The 24,502-nt window shown below is 38.9% G+C and overlaps 1 protein-coding gene across 1 annotated transcript in view; it reads right to left on the bottom strand.

The window, feature by feature from the left end:
• The window catches only part of LOC110950991 (kinesin-like protein KIF21A), a 57,819-nt gene extending 34,009 nt beyond the window's left edge, over positions 1–23,810 (bottom strand). Inside the window, exon 1 of the mRNA XM_051946277.1 lies at positions 23,405–23,810. Coding sequence (XP_051802237.1) covers positions 23,405–23,448 — 44 coding nt within the window. The 5' untranslated portion in view covers positions 23,449–23,810. The remainder of the gene's footprint in view (positions 1–23,404) is intronic.
• Positions 23,811–24,502: the final 692 nt, after the last annotated feature.

The following is a 24,502-nucleotide window of genomic DNA, read 5'->3' as shown; positions in this document are numbered from 1 at the left end:
AAGTCTAACATGTCTTTGCATTGTGTATTTGAAGGTAACAAATTCCATTGAGCTGTTGACATAATGGGAGTCAAGGTCCATGGCAGTGACATTAAGTTTGCAGGTCAGGGCAAACGGTTTGCACTTAGATGTGCTTTTGTACTTCAAGTGAAACTGCTTTACAATGTGTTTCTTAATCATAAACACTCACACCAATGTTAGCAGAGCGGCCAGGAATTGAAGCACCAACCATTTCAGTTTCAATCAACCTAATCTACCAACCAATATGATTCTGAGGAAAACATGGATCTATGTACCAAATTTCACCCATATAGCCAAGACAGAAATCAAGTCAAGTCAAGAATCTGTCCACGATTGGTTTAAAAAACCATTGATTAAGCCTTAAAAACACCTTCAGGCATTTTTAATGTGCATGGAAGAAAAAGACAGGATGTAGCTTTCTGTTCTCCAGCCTGATCAACAGTTGGTCTACCGCTAGAAGACTACGCTGGAATACTACAACTTCGATGGCAAGAGTTCAGCTAAGCTAAAGATGGTAACACATTTCACTGAGGTGAAGTGATGAGAGCTGCTTCTGTGCTCTGTGAGTGTTTCTGTATGTGAAACCCTGTGTGGGGGTTTCTGTATGTGGACGCCTGCAGTGCCAGCACTCAGCCTGTACACAGCACAGAGCCCTCAGTGTTCAGCAGCGAGGCAGAGCAGCAGAGCTCTGGGTAAACAGTCCCGCCCTGGATTTCATTAAGGAATCACTCTGTTTGCTTTCGTTCAAATAAACACGCTTCGCTTTGACATCATTTCCTCATGCAGTTTTCATCACTACACCTTCAGTCCACCTGAAGAGGAAGTGGACATATTGGAGGAGATATTTGGACATATGGTAAGCTTTAACCATCCACGGTGTTATTTCAACCAAACAATTTCTCATTTAAAATATTAGCCAAAAACAAAGTGCTTCTAAAGAACAAAAAAATCTGTGCTCTTTTACACAACCATGAAGTCAAGCATCACTCAGTTGTGACCAGAAGTCACATAACCAAAATTCAGAGACACTTTGGCTGAATTCAGCTGAACTGCAGGCTGTGTGACACAGAGGAGATGGAAGAAACAAGTGGAGAAAATTAAAAATGCAAACAGCAAATTATCTTTAGTCTGCCAAGAAATTTTTTTGTCCATTACTTGAAACATTTGGGGAAACAAATGTTGCACATGTAGTTTCCAGTTGTGTTTTTTAAAATAAATAATTGAAAAAATTCAACTTTTGCTTATGCTTCTTTATGATTTAAGGCGTTATAATGGTGTCATACTGCATAAAAGACATTTTTGAGTTCACTCTAGTTATACACACGTGGACAAAATTGTTGGTACCCCTCAGTTAAAGAAGGAAAAACCCACAATTCTCACTGAAATCACTTGAAACTCACAAAAGTAACAATAAATAAAAATTTATTGAAAATTAAATAATCAAAAACAGCCATTACTTTTGAATTGTTGATTAACATAATTATTTAAAAAAACAAACTAATGAAACAGGCCTGGACAAAAATGATGGTACCTCTATAAAAGATTGAAAACTATTTGACCAGAGTGACATGATTAACTCAGGTGTGTCATTTAATTGACATCACAGGTGTTTCCAAACTCATAATCAGTCAGTCTGCCTATTTAAAGGGAGACAAGTAGTCACCCTGCTGTTTGGTGAAAAGGTGTGTACCACACTGAACATGGACAACAGAAAGCGAAGAAGAGAATTGTCCCAGGACATCCGAAAAAAAATGATAGACAAACATCTTAAAGGTAAAGGCTATAAGACCATCTCTAAACAGCTTGAAGTTCCTGTGACAACAGTGGCTCATATTATTCAGAAGTTCAAGACCCACGGGACAGTAGCCAACCTCCCTGGACGTGGCCGCAAGAGGAAAATTGATGACAAATTGAAGAGACGGATCGTTGGAATTGTATCCAAAGAGCCCAGAGCAACCTCCAAAGAAATTAAAGGTGAACTCCAAGGCCAAGGTACATCAGTGTCAGATCGCACCATTCGTCGTTGTTTGAGCCAAAGTGGACTTCATGGGAGACGACCAAGGAGGACACCACTGCTGAAAAAAACTCATAAAAAAGCCAGACTGGAATTTGCAAAAATGCATGTTGACAAGCCACAAAGCTTCTGGGAGAATGTCCTTTGGACAGATGAGACCAAACTGGAGCTTTTTGGTAAGGCACATCAACTCTATGTTCATAGACTCAAAAACCAAGCATACGAAGAAAAGAACACTGTCCCTACGGTGAAACATGGAGGAGGCTCAGTAATGTTTTGGGGCTGATTTGCTGCATCTGGCACAGGGTGTCTTGAAAGTGTGCAAGGTACGATGAAATATGAAGACTATCAAGGCATTCTGGAGAGAAATGTGCTGCCTAGTGTCAGAAAGCTTGGTCTCAGTCGCAGGTCATGGGTCTTCCAACAGGACAACGATCCAAAACACACAGCCAAAAACACCCAAGAATGGCTGAGAGAAAAGCGTTGGACTATTCTAAAGTGGCCTTCTATTAGCCCAGATCTGAATCCCATTGAACATATGTGGAAGGAGCTGAAACATGCCATTTGGAGAAGACACCCATCAAACCTGAGACAACTGGAGCTGTTTGCTCATGAGGAGTGGGCCAAAATACCTGTTGACAGCTGCAGAACGCTCATTGACAAATACAGAAATCGTTTAATTGCAGTGATTGCCTCAAAAGGTTGTGCAACAAAATATTAAGTTATGGGTACCATCATTTTTGTCCAGCCCTATTTCATTAGTTTGTTTTTTTTAAATAATTATGTTAATCAACAATTCAAAAGTGATGGCTGATTTTGATTATTTAATTTTCAATAAATTTTTATTTATTGTTACTTTTGTGAGTTTCAAGTGATTTCAGTGAGAATTGTGGGTTTTTCCTTCTTTAACTGAGGGGTACCAACAAGTTTGTCCACGTGTGTAGTTATAATTGTGCTGTTTCCATAGAGGTGCAGTGTATTCTGTGTATTGCAGTGAAAAATGAGTCCACAGTGAGTAAAAATGTGACAGGACCAAAAAAAAATGAAAATATCTGTCTTATTAATATAAATCGGCAATAATATTGGACTTGCAATAGAAAAAAACAAACACTTTTCGTTGGTACTGAATTAATTCTGCTGCTAAACCTCAGATAACTGAGAACTGCACTGAAAAGTGACCCGGACACCTGAGACTCTCAGCACTGTATTGTTATAAATGGCTGCCATTGTTGCTCTCTACTGGCAGGCTTGAGAGGATGTGACACTTTGCATTAAGTTTGTATTCTGTGTGCAGTACTTGTGTGCCCGTGCATAAAAAAAGACTCACATTCATCACAGCAACAGTCTATAGAAGAAGTAAAATGCCTGAAAGGACAGTTAGTGTGTGAGAGAGAAGAAAAGGGAAAAAGAAAAGACGACAGAAAGAATAAGAAAGTAGAAGCTAATGAAGCCACAGTAGCGAAGACGCACAGAGGTGTCATTGTGTGTGTGTGACATCAGATCTCAGTTATTTCGCAGCGTCTCTGTGGGAATACAACAGGACAGAGCTGATGGATGCAGTAACCGTACACCTGTAGACATTAGAACTGTCAGCTTTGTGTTGTGAGCTGCAAAATTGCCCAATTTATCACAAAAACTACAGTTTACACAAAGAAAGATTTACTGTGTCTGCAGTATCTTTCATTATTGGCCAAAGCAGGTGAAACTAGTCAAACAGGTGAGCATTGCTCATGTAGGAAGATGATATAAACTACTATCTATTATCATTAGAATTTTATAAATATACTGAAGAAAAATAGATTGCAGCCACTTACAAAATATCGTTAGTCGGCAACTCTTGAGAAACCGACAACAAAAAACCCAAGAGCCTGAATTTTTGGGGCCAAGTTAGGTGCTGACTTTTACGTAGCAAAAACATCTGTTGCAAACATATCCTCTGATATTCTTTACATATATAGTATATACAGCATGTTAAAAAGGAAAAATGATGAGTCATTGTTTATCAACTTTCCAGCTATGTAATACAGGTTAAATAGCAGCTTAACATGAAGACACCACATAACTCTGCACCACCATGAGCTCTGCTACATGTGCTGCAGACAGAGCTGAGAGCATCATAAGCAATGGTGCCACTCGGACAAATTCAGTCAAGTTCCTATGAATAAAGTAATAGCAGTTCTGTTCAATGTTATCTATAATTCCAATATTTTGAAGTGGCATATAAACTACATCGCAGAGATTGAATTAACCAAGAATGAAGAAAATAAACTGAATTTCACTGTGAAACAATAGTTTTTCATACTTGAATATAGAATTTGTCCACTGTGAAAACAACTTGCTTTCCTGGTTAGCGATGACACTAACACAGTCTGAGAAAAATTAAGAATCATTTCATTCAGACAACACTTGAGAAAACAGAAGAACTAAATCTGACTTCTTTCAGATTCTGCCTATATGAAAGATGACACCAGTAAAAAAACTTTGAAAATTAAGACAACGCTATCAGGCAAATTCTTCTTCAGCTGTGGTTATTTTCTCTTTCACGGCCAAAGAATTACACCCAAAATACAAGTAAAGGCAGGTGGAGAGACTCTGTAACCATAACGGTACTGTTTGTTGTTTCCATGATAGAGCGGAGTGTCAACCAGATAGTTACTGGGGCGGCATTATTTATTATACTAGATAATATCAGTATCTCCCTTTTTAAATATTACAGTTGTTGTCAACACAGGTATATTATGACAATCCAACTCTGCATATTATAGGCACATATGCGTGAAGTCACTATATGAGTATGCATGGAATTGTTTTGAGTATTACATGAAATATGTTTCAAAACTACAGAACAAAGTGGACAACATGCCCCATCGCCAGCATGATGACCTAATTACTAATTGTTTTGTGATATGTAAAATGCTGCTGCAACACTACAATTTCCACCAATAATGCACTCTATCTACAAACCTAGAGTAAAATATTATGGATACAAAATTTTACATACATTAAAAGAAGAAATGTATTTACCTTTTATTTTTGGAAGCATTAAAACTAGTTGGACTAATTATAAGAGTAGAGAAAAGCTGAAGACTGTAAAATCAAATAAACAATTATAAACTGTACAATCAAGATGACAAATGATTTGACCCATTTTTATATAAAAATATTGCTTTAAGGGTGCCCAAATAGCTCTACTGGTTGAGTGGGTGATCCATAAATGGGGCTATAGTCCATGACACAGCGGCCTGGGTTCAATTCCAGCTCACGATTTGCTATATGTCCTTGTCTGACTCCTCACCTGTCTTTCTCTCCATTGTCTATTAAAAACAATGGCTTAAAAAAGCCCAAAAAATATCTTGAAAAAAAAATTGATTAATGCAGCTTCAAGTTGTGCAAAAGCCCTAACTAAACCAGGTTGTTCCAGGTGAAGCTGACATCACTGCTGCAGTCAGAGGCCTTAGGTCATCTGAGCAGACTGTGATTTAATGGAGGATGGCTCACAGGAGTGAATCTGCATTAATCCCTTTGGCCACCTTCCCAAAACTTGACAGCGCACTGTAATCCAGAGTAACAATGGAGCCACTCACTGCTGCTTACAGTGAGGGCATTAAGTCACTCGGTTACTGTTAGCTTGGAGGGTTTCTGAGAACCATAATGAAATATGGGCTTAACGGAGAGATTTACGTCAAATTCTGCATCATAAAATCAGTCAGTGGTTGAGAGAAGGAAGCTGAAGGAGCAATGCTGTAGAACTTCTGCTCTGTTTGGAATAAAAGCCCAGTTGATCCAATTGTGTTCGAGTCCACAAAGCAGCGATGCAATGTTTGTTTTCTTGAGTTCTCCGACATCCCCACAGTTCTCTATTTATACGGGAGGGAAAGACAAGTCCAAGTAAATGTGAGGGGAAGATAAAGAAAAAGAAAGCAAAGGAAAAGAGAAAGAAGAGACACAATGGTTACAGCTCAGACAAAACACTAATGATAGCCTCTAGTCCATCCAGTCCCAGACGTATTATCTGTCTGCACATAACAAGACCATTATACTGAACTGATTGAGCCATTTTTTTTGTCTTGGAGCTACAAGTTGCTGAGACTTTCTTGGATTAGACCGTAAAACTAATTATGAGACTGTTTTCATTGCTCCTATTATTATTATGATCGTTTTTGTACCTCGTAGCTGTTATCCCGAAGGTACTTTGGCACAGCTTACACTAAATGCTAATGTAGTCGTGCGATATGCAAGTGCTGCATCAGGTTCATTATCTTGTCTTAGTGTTAGCATGCTAATATCTGGTATTTAGCAGATTTTTTTCAAAGATGCAAGATGTGTCCATAATTCAGGGTCGCAAAGGTCAAACTGGTTTGAATTACGGAAAACTTCCTCTTTGTGTCATAAGCTGTTCTCGCATCTTATTTACTTGCACCTCAGAGTGTCATCTGGCAAACTTACAATCAAAGTTGACAGTTGGAAAAGAGTAGAGACCTGAGTCATTTTGACAAGATGGTTTGTCACATACTCGAGGAAATTGAGATGATTCAATACTTGCATTTAAGTTAGAGAAAAGTGCCAACTTTAGCCGCCATCGTTCCGACATATTCTCAAAAATCCAACCAGCACTGGTGCACAATAAATCTTGGGATAGGTCAGGCAACAAAGGCTTCAACAAGCTGGCGGATCCTTCATAGAGGATGGATTTCTAGGTTGCATTTGAAAGAGCATTCAAAATGGAAAAGATTGTGTCCAATCTGTGATACATTCAGGCTTGAAATGAGTCTTCAAGCTAGTTCATGCTTTCTGCATGTTCACAGTAATTCCTAATATTTGTCATCCACCCAAGTTTGCAAAGGTCCATCAGACTCCACTGTAGACGTTGGTGTATGGCCTAAAATAGTTGACTGCACAGACTGCCCCAAAGGTGCCAGAGAAACAAATGATGCTTAAAATAAGTACTTAAGAAAGACTCTGTGATGAGATTCTCTATCATCTACGCCTTTATAATTGATCATTTAAAAGAGTTGCTGTAGATGCTGTAATTTGTTCATGCCCAAACACATTTGGAAGTTCCAAATTGCTGAGAAATCTTGTGTTATATCCATTCATTGTGCTCGACACACCTCAGGAATAACCGCATTGACACGCTGCAACAGTAAAATCTGTAGCTAGCTGCTACGCCCTGCAAAAAGAGCAAAATCACAGCCTGTCAGAAACATCCAGACTGATGCTTATCTATTGTAGTATGAACAGATTTGCGTGCACACATAGATGTGGGAAGCATGAATTATCCCTTAGAAGGATGCAACACCTGAACTTACAGCAGCTGAAGACCTGTTGTTTCCATTCTTAATGCTAAGCTAGCACAAATTTTTAACAGGCTGATAATATTACTGTTTACTCATCTGCCTTTTTTTTTTTTTTTTTTTTTTTTTTAACAAGAAACCAAATAAAAGCATTCTTGGAACAATGCTGAAACATGATTTAGGTCATCAAGTAAGTGGTCATGCAGACTGTATGACTATACCTGGACCTTGTTGCATAAAAGGCAATTTTCCATTTTGCTTCTTCACAGCAGCACTGTCTTCCAAGTGTATTAAAATGAGCAAATAAATGCAAATGGCTGCCCCACAGGCAGAAAGTAGTTTTTCAGACAAATAATATCCTTTGCACAGTTGCAAATATGGAATTTCTATTGCATTGGTTGCAAAACTACAACTTCAAGACAATTGTGTATCCCACTTTAGTGTCATTAGATGGGAAAGTTTAAGTGTATGTCAACGTTACACTCATGATGTGGACACTGGACCTCTATTTTCAGTATCTATAGGGTGTGTATGTACTCACAACTAACACATTTGTGGCTGAGCATACACAGGTGAGTTAGGTGTGAAGCTCGTCCTGCTGGTGTGTTATTAGTGTGAATGACTGACTTCAGTTGTGATTATCACATGGCAAGCTGCACTCTGTGGTTCAACCCAAAACACTCTTTTCTTACGGCTGAATAAAGTCTTGCCCTTCAGCGCTGTGGCGACTTGCAGCACTAATCCACCTTCTAGAGTGACACATTCATGCTGTTTCTGCAGGAAATTCAACTCCACCGACCTGTTTAAGCTGCACTTTTACACACGTTCATAGTCTAGTGTGCACAATTTCAATGTTTTGTAAGGTCTTGTTTTTCATAGTGGGAGGAACTTCTATTACACAGGGGCCCCTAAAGCCAAGTCAGACCCTATAACTGCTCGACACACTAATCTATTGAGGCAGTTTGAGCCTGTTGGAGGGAATACTAAGAAGAAAAATACTAAGAAGTTGCTGCCTGGGCCTCTCATCACCCCACTGGTGGAGGTTGCACCGGTGGTTACACTTGCAAGTCGAGCTTCACAGTGGAAATACATCTCCAAGCCTGTACTGCTGCTTTGAGGACTAACCAGTCCCAAACTTTGGGGTGTACAGATGCTGGCTGCCTGTTCAGTGATACCAGATCCAGTAACTTCACCCTGGTTTCCCTCTCTGCTGGGTTACTTGGTTTCTTTATATAATGCCTTTCAATCAAGATGAGATCATTCCTCTACCTGTATTTATTTTTATGTATGTGTTCAAATTTGTGTGTATTGTTTTTTTTACTGTGGACCTTGATAAACAGGCTGAAATGGTTAAATTCAAAGTAAGGCAGCCAAAATCAAATTGAACCTTTTTTCTTGTGGCCTTTTCTAAACATAGGTCATCACAAATAGGATTAAAATATAAGATTAGACCTTGACAGGCTTCTCAGATACATCACTTGGTCCTGAGAAAAGTAAACTCATTATTATACGCAATATTTCCAACTGCCAGCAGGAGGCGACTCCTCTACTCACAAATAGAAGCCCACTGTATAGAAAAAAAATGACCCTCTTTCTTACTCAATCTGTGACCTCAAACATTTTCCAGCAGAGTTTATGGTGTCAATTGTTAGTTATAAGATGACTTTAGTACAGCGTAATGTTCATTTTGTGAATTAGGGTTCCATTTAGAGTATAATTGTGTTTAAAGGTCGCTAATGTATTAGTATGCAGTCAGTCAAATCCGTTTTTCACATCTAATTTCTAAAGACCAAGATCACCAACTTTCAAACTCTTGAAAACACTATTCCACACAATAATGGGTAACATCATGGTTGCTACATCTATCTTTGATATAGAGTTCATGAAGCAAACACATGAGCCAAAGCAACAAGATGCTGACGATGAAAGTTCACGTAAGGGCCAACAGTGTCAATAATAACAAAACTTTTCTGAATGTTCCATCTTAAAGTGACTTTCTTCACGAGTTGGGTGCAAGAATGATTGCTAACTCGTAGGAGTTCAGGACGTAGTATTCACTGGGAACTCGGTATTCAAACCAGTGTGCAGTTCTAGTCCGACATGGCCTCAGATATTGACGAAACCTGATCAGCTTTTGACCTGATGAATACCAAAATCCACCAGCGAGTTTGAAAGGAATGCTGCCTCTTTTTCAGAATTGCCAAAAATTTCACCATTTATCAGAGCCACAAACTGTAGCAACTTTGTGACAGTCCTTGAACTACTTTTCTGGGATGTGCCGTTTACTTGGAAAACATTGCTAAATTAAGCTTAAAATTAGAACATTTCATGAGAAATTCTTGATTCTCCATCTTATTTAAAATGTTGTCAGAAACAAACCATGTGCTTCAACCACATTTTGTAAAAACTAAAAAATCTGCACCCATCAGCGTAAGTAATTAGTGACTAAAGTGTTACCAACAGTCAAGTGACAAAATTAACATTTATCAGCTGAACTACACTGAAAATGAACCAGATCTCAGCTGAAATTTGTGATATTTCATCACGATCACTTTATTCTACATTTCGCATTTACCAAAAATAAACCATTTGCTCTAAGCAGATTTTGTAACAAACAAAATATTTTGTGGCATTTGATGCAATTGTGAAACCATGACTGACCTACTTGCGTCCAACAGGGACATAATAAAAATCCTATGATTTTCTGGTTGAACTGCAGGCTGTGTCTACATAGAAGCTGATAGAAGAAAGGAAGCCAAATAAAAATGTCAGTAGTTAAGTACCTATAGTAAGTAAACCCACCAGCTATTTCCAGTGTTGGTAGCACATGTGGACTCTTAGAAAATTGTCAGTTTTTGTCAAATAATTTCATTGGTTGGTGTTCTTTTGTGATTTCTGACATTACAATGCAGCCCAAAAGACACTTTTCAGTTCTCTCTACGTCTAGCCATGGTTGTGCTGATTCTATAAAGGGGCAGGGATAAATATTAAAGTTAAAAAAAAAGCCACACAGTGAGTAAAAGGTGTGACTGGAGCAGAAAACTCACAGAAACTTCCTTGGAGTTCAGAGGGTTAATCTCAGTTCAATAGGAGAAGCCCATGACTGGCAGTGACTGATGAGAGGAGTTTAGAGTAATGAGATGGAGTTTACTGAAGCCTTAAAGGGATGAAAGGGAGACACACATGTAGAGTCTACACACACATATACCTCTTCAAACACACACATTAACTTACAGACACACACACAGCTTCTTTGTCAGCTTCTCCCCATGTGACAAGTCAGGTTAAAGTCCTGCTCTCAGGCTCATTACTGCGATTACAGCGACAGCCAGAGAAGGAAACCCAGACATCAAACACCTTCAGCCTGATTTTACAGATTTAGAAGGAAATTTGATGAAAGAGGATCAAAGCTCTGCCACAAATGATTTAAGTGAAGCCTCTTATTGGGTCGCAGCTCATTTAAAACAGAGTAAAAATAATTTCTGTTGGCGATAAACTGCTTATTGATGAAGCCACTGGGAGGAAACTGGAAATGATGAGACCCTGATAAAAAGCAGATGAGTCACTTGCTGATCTCATCCTTCCTGAAACGCAGCCAATCAAATCACACGCTGACATCACCGCTCCTGACAATCAGGAAATCGATTCGCTCCCCCGAGAGATGCAGCCGACGCTCCTGCATCGTCAACATTAATAACCAGTCCCAGAGTCTGATTCCTGCTTCATCTAGTTCTGTTATTTTTATGCAGCTGGATGTGACTCAGCAGAGACAGAAAGGTACATCTGAGCCCAAAAGGCAGCAGACACAACGAGACTCTTTTCTCCAACCAGCAGACTCACCGTCACATCATCATCTGACATCATCACGGCCCATCTGACATATTTAGATCATGAATATAGTTTGAGGCAAAGCAGCAGGAAATAAACAGAAGGTGTCTGATGACCGGGAAACAAGCGTAGAACTCCCTCTCTGGTTTCCTCTTTTACATATGTAGTTTACCCATCCTGTTAAAATGTGACAGTCAGTTGTAGGACATCTTAAAACCTGCTACAACCTGAAAAAGGGGCAGAAACAACAAAATAAAGAAAAAAAAACACTAAATAATCTTAACTCGTAATCCCATCACATCTTTAGCCTTCACTCTGACCTCAGCTACACGTTGTGACACCATTGTGTAAATAAGAGACTAATTTAATTTACATTTTACCATATAAAAACAGACCAAAATTGTAAATAATATCAATATCAAAAAATTTGTATTTTTACAAATAGTAATTAATTCTTTTACAACATTTAACCGCAAATGTACACCTTTTTTTTTGCTGTATTGAAAGTCAACAAAAACACCATTATTTTACAGGTGTTATTTGAAAAAATAAGTGATAAATGATGTATATTGGGGATTGAAAAATGGAATTTATTTTATTCTTTGAACAATTATTGTGCAGACTTTTCCTGTTTTGGTAAATTACACAGAATATCAAGCAAAATCACAGGAAAAAGTATTAATTTACAAGTTGACTGAGATTTTCTTTGGGTGACTGCAGCCCTTTATTATCAGGCTCATAATAGCAAGTTACAAAATAATAGTGCTGTGTTCTTCTGCAATGTTTGATCATAAAAATATAGAAATATTATCGAATTTAAATCAGCCAAAAATGTCACTGTTATGCAGGCGTTTGAAAGAAAAATGATTTCAAATACCACAAAATTCCAAATATTTTTAAGAATAGAAAAATCTTAATTTTGTACAGCAATTTTACAGACTTTAACAGTAAAATTACAGACAAAATCCAGAAAAATTCAAGACTGAGGTAACAGGCCAAAACTGTACATAACTTTTCTCTTTAAAAACCTGCATTTTTATAGATGCTATTTTGTTATTTTATAGTGTATGACCATAAAATTACGGTTTCACTGCATTGAAAGCCATTAAAATCTAATTATGTTACACATACCTAGACACAGGTTCACATTTTTGAACTTTATAGTATGCCGTAATTTTTTGTGCATTTTTGTGGCACCCTTGCTGCAAGATTTTCTATATTTTGGGGGGGATTTATTTTATTTTGTTGAAAACAGTGCTGGACAAATGATAAAAGCCTTGATAACATTTGAGTGTCGGCAGCTGAAGAGGAGGAAGATGTGAAGAGACTGGAACCTCTCAAGAGCCTCAACTGTGGATGGAAGATGGAGAATCCATCTAACAGAAGCTAATGAGGAACCAAACACACAAATCCCACTGACAGGTGTTCACAAATTCACACAGGATCCACTGGGCCTCTGCCGATTATGTAACCGAGACAAGAGGACGGCAAACATCTGTAACCCCACCGATCGGTCTTGTAGTCAAAGGCTTCGTTGGAGAGTAAATACTGAGAAGCTTCTGTCTATTCTTTCAGTTACTCTACAGGAAGCAGCTGCACTAATGCTTTTAAAAGCTTCTAGAACAGCTTCAGGTGCGGCGGTAGGATTTACTTATATAACAGTACGCACACAAATACACAAATCCATCTTGTAGCCAGCAGGTGCACTTATATATGTGTGTTTTGTGGGTATTGTGCGCTATATTTCTGCAGCCTAATGGCCGCCCAGAGCAGGAGGAGGAATGCGGAGAAACCAAAATGACAGAAGGATGCAAGTAAAAAGAGGTAAAGCACAGGGAGAGTCGTCCAGCCACAAAGAGCAGCTACAGTTCAAACTCACCACAACAGGACTGTGGTTTCACAAACAGAAGCTATTGTCCTGCAGCTGCTCTTGACATCAAGAGTCAGTTCATCAGATCACCACTCTGTTCACTTCTAGGAGGGTCAGACAGCAAAACACAGCATGGAAATTCATCCGAGCAGGAAAAAAATCTGCATTTTAAACAGCTTTGGCATCACTTTAAAGACTTAAACTGACGATTTGGTTATTTAAGATTATGAACAAATGACAAACTCATTGCTACGAGGCACAAAGAGCTACAAAAAAGGTCTTTACATATTTTGTGATCCTGCTGCAAAACGGAAACGGGTAGTTGAGGAATCTGAGATTTTTAAAAAAATAGCGATTGTTTAACGGTCATGTAAAAAAATGTGACTGAAAATAGAGATTTAATAGTTAATAAATCAATTGGTAAAGGAAAGTAAATATGTTTGGGATTCAGACTGCTGGTTAGGCAAACACAGACGTCTCAAAATCTGTAAAGATGTACAGAAAATTGTGGTCAATACGCAAATAAAACATTTTTCTGTGGCTGACTGCAGCTCTAATTATCATGCTCATCATAGCATGTTGACAAGTAATGGTAGTTTGTTCTTTTACAATGTTTGACTGTTAAATTACACTATTTTTACTATATCTAAATCAGCCAGAAATGCTATTATTTTACAGACATTTGGTGTCATTTGAAAACAAAACATGCATATTAAGCGTTTGAAATTATTTCTTTAACTTTTATTTTACAGGTTTTGCCAGTCTTGCTAAATTACAGATAGTATTTTATTAAATCCCAACAAAAGAGGATTATTTACTTGTTGATGGCAGCTCTAATTAATGTAATAGCAAGTTGAGGTTGAAGTAATATTTTGAGCATTAATTGTTGTTTTTCAACTGGTCAGAAATAACATTTTATAGACAATTGTGGTATGTTAAAGAAAGATGTATATTAAGTATATTTAAGAATTTAGAAATGGCCATTTTTGTAGTTATTTAACCGATTTTCCCGGTTTTTCTAAGGTACAGATAATATATAGAAAAATCACAGAAAAAAAGGGAAGAAAAAGTATTAATTTACTACCTTCAACCATAAAATTCTACTGTATTCAAATCAGTAAAATGTATTTAAAATTTTTCAGACATTTGATGTTATTTGAAAGAAAGATTATAAATATTAGGCATTTAATTTTTTTTTTTTTTTTGCAATTATTTTACAGATTTTCCTTATTTTCTTAAGTCACACCTAATATATAGTAAAATCACAGAAAAAAGTACTAATTTACATGCTGACTTATGTTTTCTTTGGCTCATTGCAGCTCTCGTCATTTTGCAATGGCAAGTTATCTAATTTATTTATTAAGAAAGCAAAAAAAGATGCATACTTGCACTGTGGCAAAGGTTATGTGCTCTATGCTTAAACTGTAGGTTGCATGATTTTGTGAGTTTTCCGATGATTTTCCAATCACTCTCTGTGAGGGACACAGTTGGAGAGAAAACAGACTTTTCTGCAGGAGCTGACAAATAAATACTTCATCACAACAACCCTGGAAGTGTCTTTTCTCCGAGTCTGGTGGAAACAGGAATCTCAGGGGGCTTCTGGGAATGACGCAAGACAATAGAGAGGAGGGGGGGCGGCAGAGTCGGAGCGGGAAACCGAATAAAATAAAGGGTCGTCTGATGACTCAGCTTTTCAGTTTGCCCTGACGTCCATTCACAGGACCCCTGGTCGCCATGGTGACAGCTAAACCGGGGTCCAAACAGGCCGCTGGGGGGGGGGGTCTGTGATTGTATCAAAGTTCTGACGGCCTCCTGGATCAAAGGTTGGCGGGCAGGAAGGAGGACGAGGTGGCCGAGGATGGAGGCCGACACCGTTAAATGGCATACGAGGACAACACACACACACACACACACACACACACACACACACACACACACACACACACACACACACACACACACACACACACACACACACACACACACACACACACACGGCCTCCAGCGCTGATACCAGCCTCATGGAAACATTCCTGTTTGACAAGGACAGTCTGCTCCAATCATCACACACACGGGAATCCGATGGAAATTCAAGGCAAACAACAAACAGGAATCACGCTTATTTTCTGCTGAATAAATCTCACGTTGCTCACAGTAATCTATACTGAATGAACGCTGGTTAGACACAACTTCTTGAATATCTGCTGTGTCACATGCCAGCAGCTGGCCTGCAGCTTTGCTTTGTGACTCAGTTCACTCGACTGGATTCATGAATATTTATAACGAATATTTGCCTGGACGGACTCGGCTTCATGCTTGTGCACACACAAACATATGAGCTTTTGTGTCGTAGCAGCAGGCGAACAGGCCTCTGCCCTCAAACGTAAATCAAAGAGGTCAAAGGGGCGGGGCTTGTGCCAGACGGACACCTGAAGAAGCCAATAGGAGTCAGACAATCTGCATATTAGAGGAAAGTGGATGGAAGATTTAATTTTTAAATGTATTTGTTATTTAGCAATCATTTTAAACTTGTTTAAACTTAATGTAGGTATGAAGACTTGGAATAATTTGAGTTGGAGCTTGCTCCACTTGACCACCAGGTGGAATAAATACAATGAGTCATAATAAATGGGTCAATTTTCAGACATTTTGCAACAACAAGCTCTTTTCTTTAAAGTGCAATCTGCAGATGGCAAGAATGCTTTAATTTCTTTGCAAAATAAGGTGTTAAAACATGCAAAGTCACATGTTTTGTTCCAGACACAGCTTAGGCTGTGAGCTGTGGCAGGGCTCTCTCCTCCCTCGGCCTTGCTCTCTCTCGCTCTTTGCAGGTGTGTGCTGCACTGATGAGGAGTCCAGGTGTGTGTCATCTGTCATCAGCAGATCATGTGCAGGTGGAGGCCAGCTAATCAGGTCCTGGCATCCTATAAGAACCGTCATCAGTTGATGTTGGACCATCTTTGTCCCTCCATGTTGACCTCTGCTTGCTTTTTGTTACCTGACTCCTCCGGCTCCTTGGTCTGCTCCTGGTCCTCTGTGGATTCTGCTGGGTCAAGGAAAATCATCTGTCGTCTCCCTAGGTTAGCATAGTGGTAGTGTGAGCTCCCTATAGTCAACAGCAGTTTGGGTTGAGCTTTTGGGTTTTAGTGCAGAGTTCTGGTTGCTTAGTTTTTGTTAGTTAGATTTCCCTTGTTATTTTGTTCTCCTGCCTTGGTGTTACCAACAGTGGATTAACCTTAGCTTTTGGGTTTGTTTTGTTATTAGTCTTCCCTACCTCTAGAGGCTCCTAGGTTGGTTCCCTGAGTTCATCCTGACTTGCACAGCTAGTTCCGGTTGTAGTTCTGTATTCTTCCTGGTTCTGTGAATAAATTCTGGCTGAATCCCAAACCGCCCCCTACACACTCCCCCTCCACTACCGAGTGTCACTCCAAAAGAAGTCACACTCGCAGCTGTGGAGGGCACCTATTATTGAAGGGGGAGGGTATAAATACGATCGACAGGAATGGGACGCCCTGTCGCCTCACCGGAAAACGGAAGACGTCATTGCCATGGTAACACAAAGACGCCTACTGTCATGGCTGTAGCGCTGTGGCACAGGTTGCAACTAACAAGGATCGCTGCTGCTTCCAGAAGACGAAAGCGTCCCACTTTTTTTTCACTCACATGTTTTCCAATCCTATTATCTGGCATTTCAAATCCAGCAAATGAATGAATGAATTCTGTCAGTTGTGTTCAAATTTTAAGGTGTCAGGGGGTGCACAATTAAATCAAACGTCAGCAGAGAAGAAGATTTGTTTCTTTTGATTTATCTTTTTACATCACTCTTTTTGTGATGTTCTGTCAGTGTGAAAAAGGCGTGGGAGAAATAAAGGACGCATGTGGAACTTACATCAATATGTTGTTTCCTCCTCCATTTCGATGTTGCACTTCCTGAAAAAGTTGTCCAGAGTCAGCATCGATGCAGACTCGCTATTTAAGGGCTGAACAGTCCACTCCCCCTCCGCACTACGCGGTTTGGGACGGCCCTTAATATGGAGGACCCTCCGCGGGAACACGCAAACGGAGGGGTAGTGTGTAGGGATAGTGTGTAGGGGGCGGTTTGGGATTCAGCCTCATTGTTGCAAATCTGTCTACTCATTCATTTCCTGCATCTGAGCCTCTGGTACCTGCTCTAACGTGTTTTAACCCTTTAAGCTTCAGTCAATTCCAGCCGTTTTCAGTATAAAAAATCGCTAATATTCTATTTTTAAATAAAAAAAATTACGAAAAATACGGGGAATATTGGACGCGCATCGGGAGGTGCATTTCCTTGAAAACGACCGATTTGGGGATTTTATACCGACTTCAGGACATGTTCTGGACAAAATAGTTTACTGGCTTGTGTCATCTGATGTAAAAGGTTGGATTATGGCCGTTTTTTGTGGAATCTTTTTTTTTGTGTGTAATAATAAACCCGGAAATGTGAGTCGCGCTGTGTGCTTTGAAGCCGTGTATAGAGAACGGATGGATGAATATTTGTTTTTGTCGGACAAATGTGTTTTTCTCACCCGCTGTGGTAATCGCATCTGAAAGTGGTTTATACCGGCGGATTCATGAGAATCTAAGCTTTCCATCGGTGTATAGTGTTTGTATAATCGCGTTTGCACCCGTCGGACATTCTTGAAATTCCTATGCAAATTAGTAGGTGTACCGCCGGCGGTACACTGAAGCTTAAACACATGTACTAATAGAAATTAGTATATTTCTATGTGTGTGTGTGTGTGTGTGGGGGGGGGGGCTGGCAGTGCCTCACGGGGCCCCCACCCACCCGTCACTAATTGACAGGTACAGACACCTGACGGTGACAATAAAGCTCTGTTCTGATGAGTGATTCTTGATATCATAATCATGTTTGTTTTGTTGTACCTGTGAAACTATGATTTTTTTTTTGAAAAAATTTGATCTTGCTTCCCAACGTTTGGCCTGGATTGTATATAAATATATGCGAATCATAGCTAAACAATTTTTAAATTTAACAATATATAATAAAAAATATTTATGACATTTTATTTCATATATATATATGATTTCTATTAGTATATTTGTTTAAAACATGTTACAGCAGGGATACGTCTGAGAGACCTCAAAGTTGGCCAGTTTATTCAAGATGACTTCATGATGAAAAGTTATCAACATGCTCTGCAAAAGTCGAAGGGCGTGGCCATGGCAACTACCCAAAATATTGATCCTTTGCCATAAAACAGGAAGTACTGTCCAACTCTCCTGAACATGATCCAATGTGCCTGAAATTCAACATGTATGATCCACGTGGTTATTTACATTGACAGTCATAGCACCACCGTGTGGAAGGAAAGAAATGCTCCATAACTAGCTGTACAGGCTCCGATCTGCCTGAAACTTTACATGTGTGATCAGAGTCCAGTCCTGATAACATCAAATACACTCTCGGTCGCAACGCCACCTGGTGGACATGCGTTGATTCGCCAATCAGCAAGGATGCGAGGACCCTCCACCACTGCTTGCAGCTTTAATTAGTCTTTTTTTAACAATGTTTCACCATAAAATTACTAAATTTTTACCTTACATAAATCAGCAAAAATATAATCGTATCAATATTTGAAGATATTTTTTGAAAGTACATAATTTTTATTTAAATCAACTAAAGACATTTTACAGATATTTACTGTTATTTAATGCATATTAAGGATTTTCAAATGGTTTTAAAAAATTACAGCTATTTTACTTTTTTAATTTCTCTCTTGTAGTAACTTACAGATAATATTGATTAAGATCACAGAAAATTACATTTTTGCCAACTGAGTCAGTTTTTAAACTTTAATTTTGAAAAAACTATTTACCATTACATTACTATGTTAAATCACAGATAAAATCTGATAAACTCACAGAGAAAAAAATGGTATTAATTTACATGTCAACCCTAAAAAAAAGGCCAAAATTGTACTTTTACAAATTGAAATTTGTTCTTTTACAACATTTGACTATAAAATTAAGTCACTGCCTGTATTTGAATCAGCCAAAGATATCATTATTGTACAAATATTTGCCATCATATGAAAGAAAGATTATGTATATCAAGGAATTTATATTTTACAGCTAAATATTATCTGTAATTTACCAAAATGGGGAATTTTTTGTAAATTAGCATTAGAAATTTGTAAATTTACATGTTGTCCCTTGAAAAACAGGCCAAAGCTGCACATAGTATAACCCAGAGCCTATAAACCATCCACTTAAATTTGTTTTTTGTTAGCTTAAATGTATTTCACAGGACATATTACACTTGCATAATAAAATGCAAAATGGCGATACTGTTTCAAAGCATATAACTGCGATTTCTGCTGATGTAATTGATATATATGCAGATTTTATCCACCCGCTGCAGCCCGTCTATGCAACATACTACTTCTTCAGTCATTAAAATGAAAATTTAAAAAGGCATTTTTAAAAGTCCTCACTGTAAACCATCTAATTAAAGAGCAAACTAAGCAGGAAACCTGACTCTTTGCTGCTGATAATTCTGGCTGCAGGTTCTAAATTATTAAAGCTGCACTTCAAGGATATTGAAGAACTAATACTTTACTTGACCGGCTCCTTCAGGCAAAGTCCGTAGCGCGACTCGGATAGATCTTTAACTTTCTGTCCTGCTTTTTCATGGAATATGTGTCAGGAGAAGCACATGCATGGCTGTGCATGACATTATGTAAGAAAACAGATCTGGAACACTCAAGGGAAAACCCAGTCAACATAGAACATTTGCAGAAACATCCAACAACTGAAGTGCCCCATCTGTCAGGTGTGGAAAAAAGAAAGAAAAAAAATCTTCAAAACCACAGATAACAGCACAGCAAACACGTCTAAAATCCGTCAACAAGCAATTTCTCTTTCTGAAAAAGCAAATAGATGTTCAGGTTACATCATCTGCCCAGTAATAAATCAAGAAGAAACAAAAACTCCTCTGTAATTCTGTGTCTCTGTTCAGGCTCCAGAGCTCCGACTTTTCTTGTTCTGACTGTTATCATGAGAAAAAAAAAAAAAAGAGAAAAGACGGAGATGATAAAGGAGCATTTCATCACTGTTGTGATGAGGATTAGCAGGCCGCTAACAGACAGCATTAGCCTCGCAGGCTGAGGCAGGTACAGGTTGGCAACCTGCTACCTGATTACTGAAAACACACACACACAGCTAGACTAAACTATTACAGAGGTGGAGGGGAAAAGCTGACAGTCTAAATCTTAAAAGGCTAGAAAGCTCCTAAATAATTAGGATGTTGCCACGGCGATTAATCGAGCTGAAAACAGGGACAAGAAGCTGCGGTTTGATGTTTGATGTCGGTGATTTAGTGACCGATGAAAAGGTGCGACTTCTAGTGATTATTACTAAAAAAATAAATGGTGCTTCCAGTGAAAGGTGGGCTCTAGCTTCATCAGCAACAATTGTTTTGTAAGAAAAATACGTTGACTTTATGATAGAGTTTGTATTTCTTTCAAATTTGCTCTTGTGGTGAATCAAAAAGTTGTTTCATGAGGCATTTTGGGTTATTTTGTCTCATCTTTGTGTTGTTTTTACAGTTAGGAATGAGACGTACACTACCATTCAAAAGTGTGGGGTTACTTTGAAATGTCTGTTTTTTGAAAGAAATGTAGTTTTTTCAACAAAGATAACATTAAATTAATCAGAAATACAGTCGAGACATTGCCAATGGGGTAAACGACTACTCTAGCTGGAAATTGCTGATTTTTAATGGACCATCTACATAGGAGTTCAGAGGAACATTTCCAGCAACCATCACTTCTGTGTTCTGATGCTACAATGTGTTAGCTTTTGATGCGTCTGTCCAGCTTTAACTCTAATATGTTGGTTGGTTTAAGACGAGAAATGCTCAGCACAGGTTCGTCTACAACCTATTAGATTAAGGTCAGGACTTTGACTTGGCCATTTCAAAACATTAACTTTTACCATTCTTGGTAGAGCGACTCGTGTGCTGAAGGTCGTTGCCTTTCTGCATGACCCACTTTCTCGTCAAATTCAGTTCACAGACAGATGTCCTGACATTTTCCTTAAGCATTCACTGTTATGCTGAAGCTCATTCTTCCATCACTGAGCAACATTACCACTTGTTTAGAGTCTGCCCTCCTGATGCAGCAAAACCGAACCATGATACTACCGCCACCATGCCTCACAGATGGGATAAGGTTGTTGTTCTGGAATGCAGTGCTTTCATTTCTTCAAACATAATACTTCATTTACACCAAAAGGGTTTATTTTGGTGTCATCTGTTCTAGTAATGACTGTCCTCCTTCTACACCAGTGTTCTTCAGCTTCCCCCCCCCCAACAGAATCCAAACATTCTGTAACCTTCTGCAGCCCGATGAACATCTTTTTTTTTTGTTCCATGATGCACTTCCATCATGTTTTGAGTATCAGACTTGGATACATCCCAGTTCATTACATAAAACTGAGTGCACAGTCATTGATTGAAATTTATTTTACACAAACTTTAACTGACAACCCCACAGTTTCACATACTTTTGTCACTCAAATATATGAGATACTGGATAATTCTCCTCAATAAATCAACGATAAAGTGTAATATTATTGTCTCATTCGTTTAACAGTTCTCTATCTACTTTTGAGACTTGCATGACAATGAGATGATGTTTTCAGTTACTTTTATGCAGAAATATATTCAAATAAAGCACATTTGAGAAAAAGGAAAGTGCCTGGTGTGGTACAGTGAAATTCACGCACTCTGAGAGCCTGTAGTTCACAGTGACAGCACAGAAGAAAGAGGGATTAGTGATAAAGCATTTTCAGGTGACCTCAGCAGAGACTCTGAACTTGTGGTTCTTAATTAAATGCAGATCCAAGGTGCCAGATTCACAACTGGCTGTGAATCATTCTAGTTTAGTTAGCATAATGCTTCCTATTTGACCTTCAGCTTCCTCAGTTAAAGGAATTATCACACAAAGAAAGGGATAAAAATCTTTATATTATGCAACCACACCATGTCTCCTAAGATTAGGAGGAGTCAGAGATGCAACATTTACTTGATTGGATGCCAGCTGTTCAATTAATGGCTTGCTATTTTAATAATTAGTTTGAGTAATATTTTCGAGAAAATAAGTCAAGATTTTCCTTAAGTTTCTCAAATCTGAATCTTTTCTGGTTTCTTCACTCCTCTGGGACACTAAACCCAAACAAAAACATCGATCATTTCGGGCTTCAGGAAACACTAATCAACATTTTCCATCATTTTCTGACATTTCATAGACCAGACATCAAATCAAAAGTCGCAGCCAAAGCGCAGAACAGCTGATGATACGATATACGAAGGAAAGAATGAAAGAATGAATTCATGAATGAAAGAATAAACCAACCAGACGACACACGGAAACCCAACCGGCAAACAAAACCACACAACTCCTCAAATAATTCATGAACCTGAGCTTACAATAGGAGGTGAGAGATTATTTCCCATATGGAAAGCAGCTTAACTAATTCACTCAGGCAAGCCGGACAAACGTAATCTTATGAATGTGACACATGAAAACCAAAGAACCTGACAGATTATTTATTATCTGCGCAGGAGAGGCTTGTAAACCGAGTTGGCTCAGTAAACAGGAGTTCTGGGTCAAAGTCTGAATGCACAACAACAAGCAAAGCAGTGAAGAGAAACATGAGAGGGATGGGCTTTTGTCCTCTCTCTCTCTTTTCCACTCAGTTCACATGACATTTCAGGTTGCATGCATACATTTACAGCCAGAGCAGCTTCATCGTGCAGCCCTATCATGGCTCCCTATTGATGCGCTCATTGATTTGTTGTGTGTTGCAGTGTCGGGGCCTTTGTTTGATTCCACTGTTCCATTGAAAACCACCCATCAGATGGTGGTTATATCTGTTTGTCTGCTGCCTCGGGGGCAAAGGTCAGATCTGCATGATGAGGCAAATTCACACAATCTGAAGCTCAATACATAAACGAAAAAAAAATGAGGCAGATCTCTGTATGTGCTTACTAAAGGTGTAAATCAATGTGTGTTGTTCTGACGACAAGAGGATTTACTTTCTCCTGATCCCTCTGTAGCTTCATCTCCATTCATAAATCCTCCCCCAAGCATGTGCAGGTATTAACAGACGAGGATTCGTGTAGCAGGAGCTGTTTATGCATTGTGCGTAAAATGCGCATGGATGAAGCAAAAAAACAAACAAACAAACAAAACACCAAAATAAAAGCATATGTGAGGGGAAATGTTTGCAGTTCTGGGTGCTAAAGCAGGAATAATAGGAAATGCGTGTTTCTCTAAGCAGGTGGGACATAGTAGCATCTTTTGAGAGGAGGGTCAGCGGCTGCATCCTTACCTCAGGGCGACGCGCACCGAGCTCTCATCCGGCGCCCCGCTCATGGTGTCACCGGCGGCTGCGCGTAAAAATAGCTTGATTTCCCGTTTTTCTTTATCCTCTTAGAAGACAAGACAGCGCAGCGGGCCCCCTCCCTCCCGACACCTCTCACTAATAAAGCCGTCTATCTTGAGCTTCCTCCACCGCCGCTTTCACCTCCGAGCCGCCCGCTTGGATACAGGACGCATGATTTTTACGCAGCTGTCGGCAAGGGTGGATTTATTTGTTTTCCATGTTCGGTTCGGTGCGTTTCAGGCTCCGGCCGGTGGGAAAAGCTCGTCCAGCGGGCATCGTCGCAGCCTCCAGGCCGGGTGGAGTGCGCTGTTTGTGGGATCCGCTCGGCGTGTGATTCTCCAAGACGTAATCAGACTCCTCCTCCTGAGCTGAACCAAGCGGGCAGAGGGGGGAGAAGCTCGGTTCCAGCAGCTCAGGCTTAGAGCTGAGATCATGATAACGTCCTGCGCACTTTGCAATGGAAAATTAAAGCAGACAAAAAAAAAAGAGAGATAAATGAGAAATAATCAATAATTTGTCTCCCAGGTAGACTCAGTGACTCCTAACAGAAATCAGACTGTATGGGCAGATAAAGACCATGAAATACACTGTAAAATGCATTACGTTAAAAGAAAACAATATAAAATCGAAGGTGTCCAAATAAAGAAATAAATAGTCGAATATTATAATGATCAAAAAAAGTTTAAAAAATCCAGCAAATATCTGTTTCTTAAAAAATAAAATATATACACATTTTAACTTGATGTAAAAAATAGTGAAGCGGTATAGCTTTACAGCTCCACACTGTAAAAAAATGAATTATTATTTATTAAATGCTGGTTTCTGATATTATTTATAATTCTGGCCTTTTTTCACAGTTTACGTTTAAGCTAGAATTTTTATGTAACAGACTATGAATAATTTATAATTTTTCAATATTTAATATACAAAAAAATACTTTTAACCCTCGTGTTGTCCGTACCAAAAAATGTTGTTGCCTTGTCTGAAAAAAGACCAAAAATTCAGAAAAAAAATCCCCAAATTTATAAAAATTTGCAAAATCTT

This window comes from Acanthochromis polyacanthus, chromosome 1 (genome assembly GCF_021347895.1).
Source record: "Acanthochromis polyacanthus isolate Apoly-LR-REF ecotype Palm Island chromosome 1, KAUST_Apoly_ChrSc, whole genome shotgun sequence".
Taxonomy (NCBI): Eukaryota; Metazoa; Chordata; class Actinopteri; family Pomacentridae; genus Acanthochromis; species Acanthochromis polyacanthus.
The sequence above is the reverse complement of the archived record's forward strand: the minus strand, read 5'-3'. Positions and strand labels throughout refer to the sequence as shown.